The sequence below is a fragment of the Canis lupus genome, chromosome 2, assembly GCF_011100685.1.
Source record: "Canis lupus familiaris isolate Mischka breed German Shepherd chromosome 2, alternate assembly UU_Cfam_GSD_1.0, whole genome shotgun sequence".
In the NCBI taxonomy this organism is placed as follows: domain Eukaryota; kingdom Metazoa; phylum Chordata; class Mammalia; order Carnivora; family Canidae; genus Canis; species Canis lupus.
Window position 1 is genome coordinate 5,015,385 of NC_049223.1, and position 21,093 is coordinate 5,036,477.

Genomic DNA, 21,093 nt, shown 5'->3' on the forward strand with positions numbered 1-21,093 from the left:
TTTTACTTTTATAAGAGACACATTATAGGTTAATGTTCCAAATAATGGTGATATGAATTTCCCAGATGTGTATCTTCCCAGGGTTCAGAAATTCATTAATACTGAGCACTCATCACCTGCTTGCTCTAGAACACCCCTACTCCTGCCCCACTCAACTACTATACTACAAATGATTCATAGTATCTTTGCCCTACTGAACAGAGTTGACATATTCAACAAAATTCCATTTAATTCAATTCAGAATTACATAAAGAATGCTTTCAATACTTTATGCACTGGGCTAGCACCAGGGACACACACGTGTATATATTGGTCCCACAGTTCATGTCAAGTTAATAAAACATTACCCCAAAAGGTTGAGTATTATTAGGGAGCATTGCATACAAATATAAATTTTAGCCAAGGTATAATAACTCCTGAATATGGCCCCAGTATGTTCTTTATACACACCAATGTGTCTTTTTATGGAGGAATCTGGCTTTGCAATGAATGTACTCGGTATCCTTGTTTTTTTAAGATCCTGCCATCTTTGCCCTACACACTTACCTGAGATAGAGGTTCAGGAGGCGGTGGTGGCAGAGGAAGGTTTAACATGGGATCAGCTGGCGGAGGTGGTAAGTCATTCTCATATTGGCTAACACTAATTGCAGTGACATTTGCTCCATAACTAAGAGCAGCTGCTCCACTGAAATCTGGTACCTCTACGGATGCTGGATGATGCTGATTCTGAGAGGACTCTTTCTGTGCTTGGATTGTCCTCTGCTCAGCTTCGCTTATGTCTGCCACCAGATCTGCCATAAGAGCATCTAAATCTTGATCTTCCAGTGCATTTAAGGACTCTGATGGGGAAAATCATGTTAATGATCAAAACAATAATTTATACTTGGAAAAACTAAAATAAGGTCATTTTTAAGAGTGATATTTGGGTAGTGGTTGTCAGGGGCTAGGGAAGGGGTGGGGGAAATAGGGAGAGGTTGGAGAAAGGGTATAAACTTTCAGTGATAAAGATGAATAAGGTCTGAGGATCTAATTTATCTAACATGGTGATTATGGTTGATAACATTATTGTATAATTGAAATTTGCCCAGGGAGTAGAACTTAAACGTTCTCAACAATACCAAAGAGGGTAAATATGTGAGGTGATGGATGTGTTAATTAACTCGACGGAGGAAATCCTTTCACCTGGGATATATATATCAAGTCATCACGCTGTACACTTTAAATGTCTTAATTTTATTTGTCAATTATATCTCAACAAAGTTGAATCCCTCACCCCCCAAAAAAAAATAAAAGGAGAAAAATGTGTACCCTTACAGTTTAGCTATAAAGTCAGATCCAAGCACATCATTAACTGCCTAAGTAGGAATTCTTGTATATTCTGGTGCAGGATCTGAGAGATTTAGAAAAGCAGGGGAGGGGAGATGCTGGAAACAGATGGAAAGGGAGTTTCTTCCAGAAGCACCACTGATAAATATACTTGGGAGAAAGTAGGTTTCAATCAACTGGAGTTTAATATGCTTTGAGACTTTTGGTAAGGATAGAGCTTCTGTAGGCATACCATCCAACTACAGAAACTCTTACATTCAGAGAAGAGGGAAATTAATGATAAAGCACTAAGGAGGCTGAAGCAAAATACAATTTTAAAAGTTGGGGTTAAGTGGTAAAGACTTTGTAAGATGGTGAGCTAAGAGTTGACTTTAAAAAAAAAGGGCAGATGTAGACTTTCGGTGGGGGCAGGGGAGGACAATTCTCATTGGAATTTCTTCCACGTGTGATAGGCCATTGGACATGTGATCCTGAAAGCTGACAGAGATGAGGCCTAAGGGAAGTGATGTCAGTGAATGGTGTCAGCAGAGTGCTCTGGTGATCAGGCATTCCCTGGATGGCAAAGGTAATGAACACAGCATGGGCAGGACGGAAGTGATCCACGAAGAAAAGGATTCACCTGCTATGTGTAGGATGTACTGGAACAAGGAAATGCAGCCTAATGAGCAAGAAGCATGAGGCTTTGTGAAAGATTTATTGCCAAACATCATCACAATAAACACCATGTAGCATATTGTACTCCTGCTAACAGTGCTAGTGCACAGCACTTGGACTAAGGTCTGGATCTCCTATCTGCGTAAGAAGGATTCATCATCTTCTAAGCCATTTTTGCAAATAACTTCTTCATAAAATTAAATTAATTTAAAAAATTTCAGAGAAAATATATGTAGAACAAATAAGGCACATTCACATGTGACTGCTGCCATCTAAGCAAATGATTTTAATCTTTTATTAAAATCTTAGGGACAAATTTCCCATAATAATTCTCATATTAACAACTTCCAAAGCAAATCATAATCCTAACTGTATCTTTATAAAATTGGGGAATAAGAATGAAGTGGATTCTATTCAGAACTCTGTCACTAATTCTCTGAATGACTTTGGGCAAAATATTTTTAACTCATTTTAGCAATGTGAAGACAGTAAGAAACTTATTCCTTTTCTGATTCCCAACACACTAATTTTTAGTACATATCAATCCTTTTAATAGTTTGGTCCTATACCCAAATTGTGCCACATGTATATATCTTATCTCAATGACATGAGTTTCTTGTTACTGCACTTCAACATTACTATGTTTATATATATATATATATATATATATATATATATTCAGTAATTTTTGGATACTAGTACTGAGTGCTTAGAAAGCATTAGTTGACTTGATTATAATTGCAGTATTAATTCTTAATTTTAACTGAATTGATTAAAGCATTTAGCCATTGTGAACAAGAGGCGGCAACTCGGCATTGTTTATATGTGCAAGTCTATGTTATTTATTAATATCATACATTTTACTCAAGTGCATTGCTTTTTGAAACATCATGAATGCTACTATCATTCAATTGTATGATGAAAATGACTGACATGAATAGTAAATTTATATGGCAAACAGAAAAGGTAGTGGGAAAAGTAGTCAGAAGAGATGTATTGTAACCAATTCAGGGGCAGGCATTGGCACCTAAGGGTTTATAAAAAAAATATTGAAAATAACAGAAACAAATCCAGTGACTGACAGAAAAAAAATCTGGAAGTTTTGGATTTCTGTAACTGGGCTTCTCTATTATTTTGTTTTTCATTTTTTTGGTGGGTACTGCCAGCCAGTCTTTGGAAAATCTTTTTTAAGAGTTGCAGTGAATTCTCATTAACTTTGAAGCAATTACTTCAAGATTCATTATAATTTGAATAGCATATGGGCTACTGTCTCCACACTAAATAAGAAGAGAGATTTTTGTTAATAAAATAATGTGATGATCTCGGAACCTGGATGTTTCCTTACATTTTTATTTTTAAATTGTAGTTCTGTACAGATTTTATTTATTTTTTTTATAAATTTATTTTTTATTGGTGTTCAATTTACCAACATACAGAATAACACCCAGTGCTCATCCTGTCAAGTGCCCCCCTCAGTGCCCGTCACCCATTCACCCCCACCCCCCGCCCTCCTCCCTGTTCTGTACAGATTTTAGTCATCATTACATCTCAAGTTACTTAAGAATATACATTATTATACTTACCATTTAAGTCCTTAAAACCCACACTGTAGTTAAATTCAGCTCTGGGTGGTTTGGATTCAGGAGGAGGAAGAGTGTCCACTCCTAAACTCTGTGAAAATAGATCCCCGTTCCCCCAAAGTTATTCACCACATGAACATGCTGGACACTGTATGTTAATCATTTAGTAAAAATAATTTATTGTTTACATATTTTCTTTCTAAATATGATCTTTAAAAACTGTGTTCTTACATGAAAATGTTTTGTGTTTGTTTTTCCCTACAGAAAATTACAACTTAAAAATTATTCTACAAGGTACATCTTTGAAACAAGGCAGGTCAACTGAAAATGATGAGCATGAGACAGTCAATTTTTATAAATAACAGAAAAATAGCTCCTGTAATGGTGCATTTGTGGCACATACACTGTATGCAATTCTATAAGAAATTAAGTAATGACATCAAAGAAAAGGAATGTTCACTTGGAAGATAAAAGTTGTTTCAGGATGAATCTGCCATTAGGTAGTATGTTACTCTTATCTAATAAAATTCTTGTTAAAAAGAAATTAGGATGGAATAAGTTATTAATTTTGTAAATAATGGGTTTTAATTGAAAAAATGACTTCCTATATGATATAAAAGCTATATTATATATACAATCTAAATTTTTTTTTCTTTTAAAAAGTTTTGAAACTTTTAAAATTTTTCTTTTAAAGAGTTTATTTACAATGATTGTGGGTCTCTTTGGATGTCTGTGAAAAAATTAAGTTAGAACATCTAACCTACTTGAGGTTTAAATAAAGTTTAATTTTAAAAATCAATTAAAGACAAATATTACAAAAAATCGTAGGACAGATGGATTGCAACATGGCAAAAATCATAGAGGTAATATGTGACTAAAGATTGAGAAGAACACTGCTCTGTATGCACTAATCTCCTTTAACATCATATGCTTGAAAATTTATTTCATCAGAAGTTGCATAATGGTGATTTTCTAACTCTTCATTCCTTTTCAATGTTTAATTGGAATTCTACTATAAAGAAAAACTTCCGTGGGGCACCTGGTTGACTCAGTCTGTGGGGCATGTGACTCTTGATCTCAGGGTTGTTAGTTCAAGCCCCATGTTGGGTGTGAAGATTACTTAAAAATAAAATCTTAAAAAAATAAAGAACTTTCTCTCATTAATTATTTGTTTAGTCTCAAATACAGTTTGACTGGGACCATACAAAGACTAAGATAATGCTCAGTTCTTTCTCTTTATTTATCAATTTTTAGAGTATCAAGTTAATGCTCTGTCAATCTCTCACAGTGACTGATAGTTTTGTTTTTGTTATTTTTGTTTATTCTTGGTATCAAAATGAACTCATAGTTTACTTGTTTTTTGCCATTTTGGATATTTAAAATTTTTATATTTATACATTTCCTTCTTTCTTTCATGGCTTGTGGGTGTCATGTCTTGCTTAGGAAAGCTACCCACATCTTAAGATTGGATAAAGATTTTCCTCATTTTTTCTTCTCTATATGTATCATATATTTAGATCTTTGACTCACGGAACTCATTCTGGTATAAGGTCTGAGGTAGAAATTCAGCTTTTGATTTTCCAACACAATTTATTAAATAATTCTCCTTTTTCCTACTTAATTAAAATGCTATTTTTATCATGTTTTAAATTCTTGCATGTTTTGGGATCTAATTCTCTCTCATGAATCTGTCTTAATGTAGTATTACCTCTTCTTTTTCATATTTTCATGGATAATGTTTATAGCAGCAATGTCCACAACAGCCAAACTGTGGAAGGAGCCTCAATGTCCATAGAAAGATGAATGGATAAAGCAGCTGTGGTCTATATATACAATGGAATATTACTCAGCCATTAGAAACGACAAATACTGACCATTTGCTTCAACGTGGATGGAACTGGAGGGTATTATGCTGAGTGAAGTAAGTCAACTGTAGAAGGACAAACATTATATGATCTCATTCATATGGGGAATATAAAAAATAGTGAAAGAGATTCAAGGGGAAAGGAGAGAAAATGAGGGGGAAATATCAGAGAGGGAGACTGAACATGAGAGACACCTAACTCTGGGAAACGAACAAGGGGTGGTGGAAAGGGAGGTGGGTGGGGCCATGGGGTGACTGGGTGATGGGCACTGGGGGGGCACTTGATGGGATGGGCACTGGGTGCTATGCTATATGTTGGCAAATTGAACTCCAATAAAAAATAAAAAATAAAAAATATATATTCATGGATATTTGTGTATTTAAATATTTCTCATATAAATAGTGGCAATGGCTTGGTTTCCTTTTTGCACAAAAAAATCCAGCTAATATATGTACTGGTTTTTAGCCTTTATGTCTCTCTATGCAGAAATGTATATTCATATACATAGTTTCTAAATGCATGACATACATATATGTATGTACATATATGTGTGCAGAAATATATACATACACATGCATATAACACACACAACACAAACACATATATAATGGAGAGAGAGACAGAGACAAAGAGACAGAAATAGGGAATGATAATGCAAATAGAGTTAACATGTTAATTGACGAGAAATCTGGGAGAAAAGTGAATGGGAGTGCTTTGTATTATTATTCTGACTTTTCTCTAAGCTGGAAATTATTTCAAGATAAAAAAGTTAAAATCACATTATTACATTTTCGTTTCTTTTAATTTTGCTTCTTTTGGGAAATTAGGAAGCCAACCACACTGTAGCTTCAAAGAACTGAATATGCACAAAATTCACAAATGAAGATCAAAATACAGCTTTTCTAATGACTCAGAATACTCAATAATCTCAAAGGGCACTTGATAGTGGTTGAATTGAAGCTTAGATTTTAAACTCAAGGACAAAGTGGGGCCTGCTCTTTACCATGAACTCTTGAGGCCTACCTGTTGGGAGAGGTGCATTAGCCAAGGAACCCCTGTGACTACATCCACTTAAGCACAATAAAGAAAGAGCAAATAGCAAAAGGGCCTTGAGGGGAGGAAGGTCCAAGACACTATGCCCACCCCCTTCCTACTCCTGAGTTAGAGTAACAACACTGTTGCGATCCTATGAAAATCCCAGACTGTGACTTAATCAGAATAGTCATGGGGCACCTGGGTGGCTCAGTGGGTTAAGCATCTAACTCTTGGTTTTGGCTCAGGTTTGATCTCAGGGTCATAGGATGGAGCCTGGAGATGGACTCAGCCCTAAGGGGTCCTTTTTTGGACCTTGCTTGGGTTCCTTTCTCTTCTTCTCCCACTGCCCCCCTACCCTTACTTTTTCTCTCTCATATAAGTAAATAAATCTGTAAAAAAATAAAAAAAGGAGCAGTCATTCTCCCACTTGGAGAAGTGAGTGAAGGGATGGAGACCACAGTTGTTCATTCAAATCCTTCCCTTTTATGGGTGGTGTAAGAACTTCCTCTCCTCTAGAAGAATGAAGTGACCATCCTAACACTCAGTGTTAATTAGCACCCTTTTTATCTAAGCCTACCATCTCATATTTTGTTTCTTCCTTCACAGAGGCTAAACATTCTTGAATTTTATATTAACTATAAAGCAGAAGCTAACTAAAATTGATTTATTTTTCCTGAAACAAGTACTTTAAAAAACATAGAGTATTCTTCAATTATTTTTTGGAAAGCTTTTAAGATCTTTGTCTTATTTAGGAATACCAGATTATTCTCATTTTAATATTTTATGCAGACAGTGATGAGCTGACTATGCTCTGAATCAAAGCATTTATGAGAACAATACAAGACACACTAATGCTCACTTGACTCTGTTACCTGGGTCCGGGTTCTCAGGTCAGCAGTCCCGGGGCCCCATCAGCCCAACAATGGGGTGATCTGAGTTAATCTAGTTCTGGGGCCAGTAGCTCTTTCCTAGACATGAAGCCTGTCTCAGTGGTCTTTGTGATCCTTGAGAGGACTAAGTTCTTACAGACTAATCAGAAGCCACAATAACTCCCATTATCCTTTAAAATGCAGCAGTTTCCTCAAAGATTGGGAAAGAACCTTTACTAACAATAATGTGATTTTCTTCGCTAGTCTTTGTATAAAAGTAACTGCAGGGGAAATTGTTCAGTGGTGGTGGTTGTGAGGGTTTGCTTGGGGAAAATTTCTCCATTGGCTAAATATCTGAACATGATAAGCATGGGAACTGCCAGAACAGAATGTATGTGTGACCAATGTATTCCATGAACTGAATTCAGAGGGTAGAATCAGAAAAACAGCTTTATTACCCGCCACTGTTATAGTTACCTCAGGAAGAAATGATATTGTTAATCTCCAGTTGTTGTTTTTTTAAAGATAGCTCTTTCATCCTATTAAAGCCAAATTCTGTAAATCTGTCTTTTATTAATTTGAAAGTTAAGAAGGAGTATTTACCTGGGTCAGAAGATCCATCTCTCCCAGCAAATTGCTGAACATTTGGTCTATGTCGTCGTTGGACTCACCCATCTAAAAAAGGAAAAAGAAACAACCCAGATATAAACAGTCTAATAAAAGCCTAGTCCCTGGAAAATTGTCCTACCTCTTTACTTTCCTCAAGAACCTCATCCATCAAAAAGTCAAAAAGAGAAGGCTATGGAGAGAAACGTTCAGCCTAGAATTCCATGCGTGCCCTCTCTCCAATTTGCTTGGCCCAAGACTGAACCAAACCTTAGGACCTGTCTCAGAGCCACAACTGGACTCTACTTTCCCAGACTAAACTAGTTTCTGTAGGGCCAAGTGGACATGGGGACTTCAGTTAAAACGAAAGAGGACTGTGAGATCATGGGACAAGCACGTTCCTAAGTAGCAGGCACATCTGAAAGAATCAGGTGTATGTGCACGTGGGCACGGAGACAGGTACTTGAATCCTAGGTAGCCATTCAGTGACTGCTCAGGGACAGACCACACCAGGTAAGCAGGTGAGCACTCAGGGATGTAAGTGACAAGGCAGACACTGCAGGTGTCTGTGTGTAAAAGTCTGAGTCAGAGATGATGCAAGCACAGCATCAGTGAGCAAAGATGGAATAATAAAGAAGGAAGATTCCATTCTGTGAAGGTTTTTGGGCTTGATGTTGATCGGTCAGAGAAGGAGAGACTGCTGCAAGTAGGTCCTGCCTCTCGTTGGGGAGGGAAGCCACTCACATGTGATTTTATTCCCTCCCAGTTGCTTACAAAGCATCTGAGTCATACCCTCCCTTCTTTAAATTATCTACAAAATGGAGAAAAGAAAGTATTTAAGTCAACAAAGTACTCATGGTTTCACACGCTGTCCCCTCAAACACTTCATCTGGTATTCAAAATCTCGTTATGGATGATTCATTTGTCACTTTGATAAGAGGAAACTAGCAAGATAAACAATAAAATTCCAGAAATACCTATGGGAGTTTATTTTTATTAGAATATTATGCAGTACAACGTGACAAAAAAAGAAATCCTTCAGATGAATTATTATTAACAGAGAAAGTTAAGTGTTAGTGTATCCTGGTGAACATTTCATTAAATACATAACTGTCAAATCCCTATCTTGTACACCTGAAACTAATATGATATATTAATTGTATTTCACTTTTAAAAAATAGTTAGTGTTAACACATTTTTAATTTTTCATAGGAGAAAAATAATCCATCCAGAGTGGAAAGAATAAATTTTTTGCTGACCTCAAAAGTGCCAGCCTATGTCCCAAAGAACTCACAGAAACCAAAGAAGATGTTAATAATAAGAATCTTGCCCTTAAACCTTTCTCTTAAATCATTAAATTTAGAAAACCACTAACATGATGAAGAATAACGTCTTGAAAAGCAATGACACTGATAAGTCAGAAAAACCTATTGAGCGCAAAGATCTTAGTTTCTCGGCTTGCACACACCACTCATACACAGTGGGCTAAGGACATGCCAGAGTGAATCACGCACCTAAGGAAGATGGAAATAACTCAAAAACAGCAGCATTCTCATGACCTCTGCTGAAACTCTTCCTGTGTTCATCTGGTAAAATCTTGCCCCCTGCCCTTTCATTCCTTTTTCTAACCATTCCGTTGGTATTGAATTATTAAAAGGAGTCAACATCAGAATTGTGCTGTAAATCTACAGGCATAAGTAATCTGCTACTGAATGAATTGCAGTTTAAAAGAGTTGTAACCTTGGCGAAAATAGTAAGACATTTGAATTGAGGGCCTTTATTAACATAAATGTAGATTAACCTATAAATTTTGCATATTTATCCCCCCCTCCAAAAAAAAACCCCTTATTTTTGGAATGGACAGAACAAGAGTTACAGGGATATATATAGTGCATACAAATACACATAGACACACACCCAAGCATGAAAACATAGGGTTGTGTCTGTTTGTATGTGTGGTATCCAAATGTCAAAATCAAGATGAAAAAGAGAGCCAAAGAGAGAAAGAGAACACCCAACCCTGAGTGCTATTCAGGTTAGCAGTTCAAAAGAGCAAGGGTGGAGCTGCCTTAGTCAAGCAATGCATTGCAAAACAAGCAATGTGCAAATCACGATTGGGTGGGATTAACAGTTTTTTGCGAATATGTAATTTCTAAGCAACCTTTGGGTCTTGGAAAGACCAACAAAGAAATCAATAGATTTCTTTCTGTCTAATTCAATTTGAAGTCAGTTAATGTTTCAGATAGTGCATTAATTAATTATTATTTAATAAATAGAAACAAGTTGTGTCTTCCATCTTAATTATTCCTTTATTCACATCATATATCTAACAAATTTTAACCCTATAAACATAGATTTATACCATAATTTTGAATGAAAATGTAACAGTTTAATTATATAGTAATTTATCAGGTTATCTGTATCACTTTAATATATAACATTATGTATTTTGCTATTTACATAGAATTATCTGCTTCTGGCTTGCACTGGGTTTCAAATAGAGAATAATTATATGTATGTGTGTGTGTGTGCATTTGATGATGATGCATTTTTATTTTTCATGTGTTTGAATTTGCTAATCTGTAAAAAAAAATGAACACACATATGAACATGTTCAAGTACCCCTCTCATAACATATATGTTATACTTTTTTGCTATGAACTGAATTTTGGGCATAAAAGTATTAAAGGGGTTATTTGATGTATTTAAAACTAAAATATTTATTCATTAAACACACAATTTTGTATGTTAAACACAATAGATAATAATACATTTATAAGCACTTTTCATAAAACAAAAAACAATTAAAAAGACTACTTTTCATATAGGTTTTTTAAAAAGTACTAACAACTTCTGCATAAAATCTAAGATTTTTATGATATACTAGTGGCAGTCAACATCCATACCATGAAGAACCTTGTGTTATATACATTTTAATTTTACTATTTTTTATTTTTTAAAGATTTTATTTATTTATTCACAAGAGACACAGAGGGAGAGAAAGAGGCAGAGACACAGGCAGAGGGAGAAGCAGGCTCCATACAGGCAGCCTGACGTGGGACTCGATCCTGGGTCTCCAGGATCATGCCCCCGGCTGAAGGCGGCGCTAAACCGCTGAGCCACCCCGGCTGCCCAATATACATTTTTTTTTAAATATTTTTTTCCAATATATATTTTTATAAGGAGCTTTTGTCAAATACCTGCTTTCTTATAGTACCAGGTTTGTGGATGGTCTAATTTGAATGTTTGCAAAGCTCATCTTTTTGGCTGTGTTCTTAGATATGCACAATATTTACATGAATTGAGGTACTGGTACCAATTACAGAATGAAAGAATATCTTTTAGTAAAATTAAAATAATAAAATAACAAGAAATGTATAAAAAAATGACTTCCTGATCATTAAAATGAGTCAGTCAATTAAGTTCAGACAAGTTAGAACTGGTTTTCAAAATTTCACCAGAAAAGATGTTACCCCTCTCTTTGTTACTTCTGTGCATGGCTGTGGGTTGAAAGAGAGAAGAATCTCCCCATTCCAGCACCTGCCTGATAACAATACAAATAACTATTAACACACTGTTAGATGTTCTCACTCTGTGCCATGCATTATTCTCATGCTTTACATATACTGACTGAGTCCATCCTTATAACCACCTTCAATGGACATTTTTATTTTCCCCATTTCACAGATGAGGAAACTAAGGCACCTAGAGGTTAAGTAACTTGCCCAAGGCTATGCAATTTAAGTAAATCAACAAATATTTATTGATCCCAGACACTGTTAACAAATCTCTTTCAGGTATTTCATTTCATCAATGTGTCAAGGGTTAAATACCTAGGCTTTATTTACACACTGTATTGTATGTCTTATTTTGAAGGCAGTTAAAAATGTTTGCATCTTTGCACTGAGACTGTAACTTTTTAACTTTTCATTCTATCATGTATTTCTTAGTGAAGGTAATCAAAGCTTTGAGTCTACAGCTAGATTGTCAGAGTCTAAATATAAATAGAAATAATAAGAAAACAGGTTGAAAAATTTGAGGCTCTATTCATATGAATTTGCTTTGGTATTTTTATTATTTTTAAATTAAAAAAAATAGCAGGTCATGTTCATTTCTTTTTCAAGTAAAAAACGTCAGCCCACACATTACAACCACAAATACCAAAGAAGAGAAAATTAAAAAAAAAAAAAATCTGTTCATTATAGGAATCACACTTAGTATGAGATAGGAAATGTAGAATCCAGAAGATCACAAATGATGGTGGAAACTATGATGTAGATAGTGTACAATATGATTGGAAAATAACTGACAATATTAAATTTTACTTGATTCCTTCAAGATATATATATATATATATTTTTTTTTTTTTTTTTTTGCAAAATGCAATGAAAGCACTTATCAAGAGGAAGTGGTTCACAGAACAACACAGCATATGGTTAAAGCTTCTTGCAATGTTTGGGGGTGGGGGTAAGTTAAAGCATCTGTGTAACATAAAACAGGAAATATAAGCATCTGTAAACTTACATATAAATCAAATAATACTCAACAAAGAAGTAAGATGAAGAAATCTCTTGGGCCAACTTAACAGGCTTTATATAGTACATCTGAGGTAAGTGAAAATTTTAAGAAATAAGCTAGCAAACAGTTGTCATATTAGTAGGATAATCACTATGATCACACAAACAATACAGACAAAACACAACAACCACTCACAAAGGAAATTCGTGTGGACACTGGGATATGCATGGTCATGCAAAAGGAACCATCAAGACAGTAGGGTTCTTCAGTAATCAATATTGTGATGGCAAGAGTTAGATGGAAAAAACATTTGTACATGAAAAAGAAATTGTGAAATGACATGGTTTATTTCAATAACTTAAAAACCACTATGGCAGTGCTTTCAAAGGCCTTAGAATTTGTCACGGGGTAGAATCAAGACACACAGAACAGGAGATGGGCTACTATATTTTTTAAGGTATGATTTGTAAATGTATTTACTTCCAAACTACTTTGCTTTTTAATGAATGCAGGGTGGAGTAGGGCAGAGTGCATCATTATGCTAGGTCAAGTCCCAGGGTAGGTGAAAAGTGATGGCTGAAAGACCCAGAAATGTTCAACAGGACAAAGAAGCATACAAGCATGTGACACAGGGAAACAAACTCACATGAACTCAATATTCTCACTTCCATCTGTCCAGATGGCTTTCTGTACCTTGGGGAGACAAGCTGTAGACTATTTTCCTTTGGATATGCATAGGTTGAGGAGAGAATTTTTAAATCTTGAGATTTCCTCAAGTTGCCTTTTAAATTTAATTTTGAGCATCCATATCAGGAATTGGGGGGTTGCTTTTGTGTTTGGGATCCACTGTGACATTGAACTAAAATGACAACATAATTTAGGGTTTTTTTTAAGAGACAAAAACAGAAAATATATTGTTCACTCATTTGTAAAAAGAAACTATGGACATTAATTATTCAGAAAACTCTTATGAATATCTGTCTATATTCACCATCTCCTACCTACCCATCTCTATTTTTTCCTCATCCTATCCTGACATGGCTGAATGTTTGTGTCCTCCCAAAATTTATATGTTGAAATATAATCCCCAGAATTAATACTTGGAAGTGAGGATTTGGGGAGGTAATTAGGTCATGAAAGTGGGATTAGCGACCCTTATAAGAAAAGACACAAGAGAGCTGATTCCTCTCTCTATTCTCTGCCATGTGAGGATACAAGATGGCCATGAGCAAACCAGAAAGAGGGCTCTCCCCAAACTCCAGATCAGCTCATGCCTTTATCCTGGACTTCCCAGTTTCTAGAACTGTGAGAAACAAATGGTTGTTGTATCAGCCATCCAGTTGATACTTTTGTTATAGCAGCCCAAACAGACCAAGACATACCCCAATTGGACTCTAGTTCCCCCATGTTACCAAACTGTCAATACTGCCAATGACTTGGATGTTGCCAAATCCAATGATTAATTCTTAGCATCTCAAACAACATTTATCACCACTCATTGATCACTCTTTATTGGAAATACTTTTTTTAACTTGGCCTCCATCAAAATTTTCCTTTCTGCTTTGCCTCCTGACAGAGGCCAACTGACTTGAAGCTATAAAGCTTCAGCTTCTAGGCTCCTCATTTCTAAGTCCTCTCTGAGACTGCATGTCTCTTCTAGCACCCGAGCAGCAGTGAGGAACACAGTTCTTATGTTGGGAGATGATCCTGGTGGTGGTTCCAGGGCTTGGAGTGGGACCAGTGGGCTGCTAGCACTACCTCCACTTCACCTGGACTCTAGCAAGAGCTGGATCCCCAGTAGATCTCATGGACTGTGTAATCTACCTTCTATTCCAAGGAGAAGATCTGAAGGAGACATTGTTCTGCTCTGCTCCTTGCATGGGCTCACCTTGACTGCAGAGACTTCATGGTCACCTTACATTGTCTCCAGAACCAGCCTAGCTGTTGGGATGTAGCAAAAACTGATATCTATATGGTCCTGGCTGAGTGGGACCAGCTACTTCCGGGGCCACTGGTAGCCATGGACTGCCATGCCACAACTGGTGAGAAAAAATACCTCAGTTTTCTGAGGTCTTTCTCCTGGCAAGACACACTGCCAGAGTAAAGAAACCACAGAGGAAGTTACAGATGAGGCCTTACCACGGAGAGCTGTGCTAGTGCTTGCCTTCGTCATGGAAGACCTTCAAAAATATTTGTTAAATAAATGAATGAAGAGAAATGAAGCTAGGGAAAGACATTAAAAAAAGGAAAATGATTCTACAACCTCTCTAGTGAATAGTAAGAATAAATGGTGGATGTTGACACCAATGGATGAAAGATGGCTGAGAAACGATATTGACTCAGAATAACTCTCTACTCTGTTAAGTTAAGCTCCAGGGTAGGTGAGATGCCTGAGTAAGATCCCCAAATGCTCAACTCAGAAGCAAGATAGTAAGGAACACAGATGTTAGTTAACTATTTCAAAGGCTATACTTTTAAATGTAGAAATCTGGGGGGGGGGAGGTCCAACTTTAACCAAATGATCAAATTTAGGATCATCATTGATGGGACAACCTGACACCACTGTCCCTCATGTGATGCACTGAGGACATATGTCACCATTATAATGCTGCAGCCAAAATGTTTAGCCTGAGTCTAGTCAAGAGGAATCAACCAGACAAATCCAAATTGAGGCATGTTCTGCAAAACAACAAAGTAACTGTTTTGGACTCTTCAAATAAAAAAAAAGATATTATAGGCATAATTTGGAAAATTTGAATATGGACTATCTACCAGACAATGCATTAAATCAATTTAATTTCCTGAGTGTGATAGCATGATTATGTAAGAGGTTTTTGTTCTTAAAAGATAGTGAAAAAAGAGGACATAGAAAAAAATGTAAATAATTAGTGAATATGAAATGAAGGGAAAATGAAAGTCCATTGCACTACTTTTGCTTTTGTTGTTGAAGTTTTGAAGCTTTTCAAAATGAAAAGCTGGGGGAAAAAAGAATCAATCTTTTGAGCCAGACAGACCTGAGTTTAAAAAAGCAAGGTAAAACAAAATAAAACAAAAAAAGAAAGAGGAACGGGCAGAATAAGAAGTAGAGGCAGGCAAAGACAATGTCAGAGAAAAAACATCTATCCTGGGCAGCCCAGGGGCGGGGGGTGGGGGTGGTGGTGGTGGTGGGCAGCAGTTTAGTGCCGCCTTAGCCCAGAGCATGATCCTGGAGACCTGGGATCGAGTCCCACGTCGGGCTCCCTGCATGGGGCCTGCTTCTCCCTCTGCCTGTGTCTCTGCCTCTCTCTCTCTCTGTCATGAATAAATAAATAAAATCTTTGAAAAAAAAAAAAAACATCTATCTTGTGACCTACTGATATGTTCTATCATCTGACTCTCACAAAAACCATGTGGGGATGAATATTTCTCCCATTTTCACAGATGAGGAGCATGTGCTCCAGAGTTTGAGTGATGGCCCCACGATCACACAGAAGCACAGGTGGAAAATACACTCGGAGTCACACGAGGCATCTGCCTAGAGATGACACCCAAACGCACACAGAGAAATAGAAGTCTGTAATGAGGATTACTTTGTGAGTCAGTTACCTTACAGGTTAAACACAATACTTACTAGGTTATATAGGATCTGTAAAGTTTTGTATTTTATATCCTAAGAATGTGTAACAATCACCCACTATTATTTTTTACCTTTGACTTACAAATAAAGCATTCTAGAATCCTAATAATTTTCATATTATTGTTAGGATGAGCTATTTATACAATTAATTGCCAAAGCTCTCAGATTGCCATTTTCAAAGTGAAAAGAAATTGAAATGGCAGATTCTGCATCATGAAGGACTGCTTTTTAGATACCAAATGCCTATCAAAAGCTTCTATTAGAATTCAAGAGAGGTTATTTAACTTCCAAGAGTACTTAAGAGAATAAAGAAAAATATATCTTTGTATTTAAACAAGTAAGAAGTATAGAAAAATTCACAACTTTCTTTGATAAGCCTAAAAATTATACTGTGAACTCTAGAGGTTTTAAGGAACAAGACTTTATGGCCTTGGGCAACGAATGGCTGGGTGTCCTGGCATGCTCTGCATGTCTTAATGAATGTCTTTAGATTCTCAATTTGTGAAAACTCTGTTTTATTTGTAAATACTAACAAGAAATGGTATGTAATTCTAGGAATCACTTTGTGCTCTTAGGTCTTAAAATCTTTCTATTTAATGCAGCATTCTCCCACCTCCAAAAAAGAAAATACTAATGAATTATTCAATGAAATATGATAGTAACATACAATGTTCTCAAGATGAGAACTGAAAAATGACCTTTGACTTAACTGCACAAAAGTCACTGATTATCTCTGGAGCATTGAGGGTGGGAGTCAACACAGGGCTTTCAGAAGTGAGTGGGAAACCAAGATAACAACACAGACAACTTTTCCGGGGCCACAGCAATTTTACGTGCTTTCTTTGTTACTCAGAATTCTTCCAAAGTCACTTTCATGGCTCCAAGCATCTTTCGTGTGGATGTGCTGCACCATCATCTAATCAAGTCTCTATTGTTGGAAATTTATGGTTTGCTCTTCTTTTCAAGATATGATGCCAAGAGCCAGATGTTTGCATTTGCAAAAAAATTATATGCAGCATGGCTTAAGGATAACACTGGAAATATCAGCCAATTCTTGACTTTCTGTGGGGTGAAGAGTTTTCCGTTTCTGTACGTTGGTCAATATTCTATGCCTGTTCCTAGAAACCCCCAAAGATTGGGGCTCTTGGTCAAGATGAGGGTCAAGTATTGTAAACTGCATTAATGAACTCAAGCACTGTGTGTCCCACTGTGCTGTTTATTTCTCTTTGTTTGGAACTATTTGCAGCCATTTCTGTGACTGCTGGTATGTGCAAAACTTATTATGGTGATACATGCCATGGAAAAAAATTTACATCAGAAAAATCTAAGGTACATCTGAGATTTTTCAGTGACAGCCCAGTTTTCATTCTTTTCCTGGGTCTCTTAGTAAAATATCTTTCTTCTTCTTCAAAGATGCTACTGACAACACTTTCACTCTATTTTAAAGAAAGGAACTGAATCTTTACTCCTCCACATTTAAGGTGATTCATCCCTTAAATAAAACAAAACCCATCTAATATTGTTCTCCTAAACCATCTTCTATAGGCAGCTAGGGTGCAGTGTTTGTGGGCTTCTGTTTTGTGTGCATTTATCTCCCCCACTATGATATGTGGGCCCACCTAGGTGGGCCTCAGTCTGGGGGGTCCACAGAACAGCAGGGAGCAGACAAGATCTTTTCCCCAGGAATAAGACTAGAGTCTTGAACCACTTACTGCTGTGTAACCTTGGCAAGTTACTTAACATCTCAATGTGTTAGTTTTATCTTTGAAAAAGGTGTGAAAAAAACTACCTCCCAGGGTCAAAGTGAGAATTCTATAAATTAATACATCTAAAGTGCATAGAATAGGCCTGGCTTGGATGGAATTGCTCAGGAAGTGGACATCCTCATGCTATTGAGTAATCAGAATCTCCCAGAAGCCTGGAAGGCCGATGTGCAAGGGCACAGGCTGCGGTCAGACACTCTGATCATGATTTTGGAGAGGAGGATGATGGGGACAACAGCATGGCATATTGTTAGGGTCAACTGTCTCCAGACCAGGGTCCTCCCTCTTGTCCCATCCTTTCCCATCAGAGAAAACCACTTGGCCTAGGGATGTTCTTGGTTGTAGCTGGTGGGGGAGGAGAGGTCATGAATTGAAAGAGGGAGAGAGTTGAAAAAATGAAAAGACTGTGTCTTTTGAGACCTTAGTGGGAACTCAGAACACAGGTCTCTGTTTTGTGGAGTATGCTGGAACTGCCCAGAGTAAGAGCTAAGGCCACACTAATTGCACAGAGGTCAAAAGAAGGGGGAAAGCCATCATAGGAAGAATATGTAGCCTGCAAAGACAGCCCTGCAGAAATGACTGTATTCCCAGGCACAGGATAGTCATGTCCAAGAGCTCACAGGAGCCATGCCCAGGACTCCAGCAATTAGCCAGGAAAAGCCGATGAGTGTGGATGTAGAGACATCTTCCATTGAGATGTGGAATCTATGTCTCCTTCTCCTCAATCTGAGCAGGCTTATGACTGCTTTGATAAATGCAGGATAAAAGCCACCTCCCTGGGCCTCTCAGGACCCCCTCTAGACATTCTTTCTAGAAGTCCAACTGCCACACTGTGAGAAGCGTGGGCCACCTGGAAGGGGCCTACTGAAGGACTCTAATCACCAATCCCAGGCTAAGCAGGTGAGTGAAAAACCCTCCAGATGAGCACAGTGTCCCGATGTTTGAGTCACCCCCAGATGTTCAGGGCTTCCCAGCTGAGGTCACAGATCTCATAGAGCTGAGAAGCTAGCCCTGCTGTGACTTGTCTGAATTTCTGACCCACAGAGTCCATAACCATAATAAAACTGTATATTTTATAGCACAAAGTTTGCAGTGGCTTGTTATGCAGCAGTATGTTATGCAGTATGTCATTTATTATGATAAATAAAATTTATTATAAATATATATTTATAAATTATATCTATATATTTATATATCTATATAAATGTTTATAAATTATATATATTTTATATATAAAGTTATATACATTTATATCTAAATGTATATAAATATACATGTATTTTGTAATATATACTTTATTTACTTATTTATATATACTTATATATATAACATATATAATATATATATTATTTTTCTCTGCAAAATACATTATCCCCATTCACAAGTGAAATATGCAGGGGCAGACATCTGGTAAATAACTAGTTTATGTCAAAATTCAATGCACAGAAATACCAAAATGCTAGTCTGCAGCCACCTAAAGATGTTAACTAGGGAATGGCAAATTAAATATTGATAATAATACAATTATTTTGTTAAAAAAGCTTTTAAAAATTAATGCTTTTTCTTTCGAGAATTTAATCATTGTACCTAGTCATTGTGAGGTACAAAGATCATTAACTTAGTATTAATTACAATTAGTAATTATTATATCATTACAACATAACAATGTCAGCATTAATAATTTATTTTGCCATAATTATGATATGTTTGTCATGAAAAATACAGCAATGCGTGTCCCTGAATAAGCCAACTAGATAGTAATTAGCCCAACTACAGAGCATCACAAATAGCAAACTAGTTAAGATCTGAGCACATTTATGAAACAAAGCAGGACACCTACCAGTGTTGTGGATATATGAGAATATTTAATGGCTCTATGTGAGTTTCTTCAATTTGTGAAGGCTATTTACATATAATTTCCTACTGGTGTTATTTTTACATATGGCAAATGAGAGCCTTTTAATTTAATTATATTTTTCTCTATACAGTCTACATGGGATCACACCCACTCTATAACAATAGCATTTAAAGTTTTCTCTTACAGTTGTGAGAAAGCACAAATGGAAAATGAAAATAATGTACTTGAAAACACAGAATGCTCCAGAGTTCTCTGTCAGTTTTGGTTAGACTACTAAGCCAGTTCTCTATTTAATTCATGTATCAAGAAAAAAAAAAAAAAACAGTGAATATGGAACTTGGAATTACCCTTGATCATCATTCAAATGGCATATATTGGGGGGCCTGTTCTATCATCAGAGAATTTATTAGGTGTGAACGTGAGTCAAACCTGAATTCAATCCTAACTACCGCGTGACTTTGAGCAACTTAATTGGTGAATTCCAGGTTTTTCATCTGTAAAATGGGAGTAAAAATACCTAATTCATCAAATTACTTTGAGAGTTAAATTAGCATAGTCAAGGCCCTGGCACAGTAACTGGCACACAGTGGTGCTTGTATGTAGGTAGGTAAATTTAAAATGCACTGACAGAGAAAGACAAATACTGTATGATCTCAGTTATATGTAGAATTAAAAAAACACAACAAAACCCCAAGCTCATAGATACAGAGAACAGATTGGTAGTTGCCAGAGGCAGGGGTGGGGGCTGAGTGAAATGGGTGAAGAGGTCAAAAGGTAGAAATATCCAGTTATAAGGTATATAAGTTTCAGGTGTGTAATGACCAGCATGGTAACTACAATTAACAGTACTGTATACTTAAAAGCTAAGAGAATAGATATTAAAAGTTCTCATCATAAGAAAAAAATTTTATAAACTATGCATGATGACAGATGTTAACTAGAACTGTGTTGATCATTTCACAATATAAATAAATATGGAATAATTATGCTGTACACCTGAAACTAATATAAAGCTGTATGTCAGTTATATCTCAAAAAAAAATGCCATGTGTTGATGAGGTTGTAGAGCAACAGGAAATCTCATACATTGCTAGTGGAAATGCAAAATGGTATAGCCACTTTGAAAAACAATATAGAGGTACCATATACAATTAAACACACATTCATCACTCAGCAATAACACTTTAAGGCCCAAGCAAAGTGAAAATGCATGCTCACTCAGAAACATGTTTAAATGTTCATAAAAACCAAAAACTGATGAGTGAATAAACAAATTGTGGTATACTCACTTCACAGAATGCTACTATCAATAAAAAAAGGAAGAAACAGTAATGCACAGAATAATATGGATGAATCTCAAAGATACTAGGCTGAAAGAAGTCAAACATACTGTATTGTGTATA

The 21,093-nt window shown here is 36.3% G+C and overlaps 1 protein-coding gene across 2 annotated transcripts in view; it reads right to left on the reverse strand.

Moving 5' to 3' along the window:
• Nucleotides 1–21,093, reverse strand: part of APBB1IP (amyloid beta precursor protein binding family B member 1 interacting protein) — a 99,478-nt gene that overhangs the window by 52,754 nt on the left and 25,631 nt on the right. For both annotated transcript variants that reach the window (XM_038529749.1, XM_038529748.1), the window contains exons 2-4: nucleotides 7,933–8,004; nucleotides 3,564–3,651; nucleotides 547–839 (exon numbers count right to left, since the gene is read on the reverse strand). In XM_038529749.1, coding sequence (XP_038385677.1) covers nucleotides 547–839; nucleotides 3,564–3,651; nucleotides 7,933–8,004 — 453 coding nt within the window. The remainder of the gene's footprint in view (nucleotides 1–546; nucleotides 840–3,563; nucleotides 3,652–7,932; nucleotides 8,005–21,093) is intronic.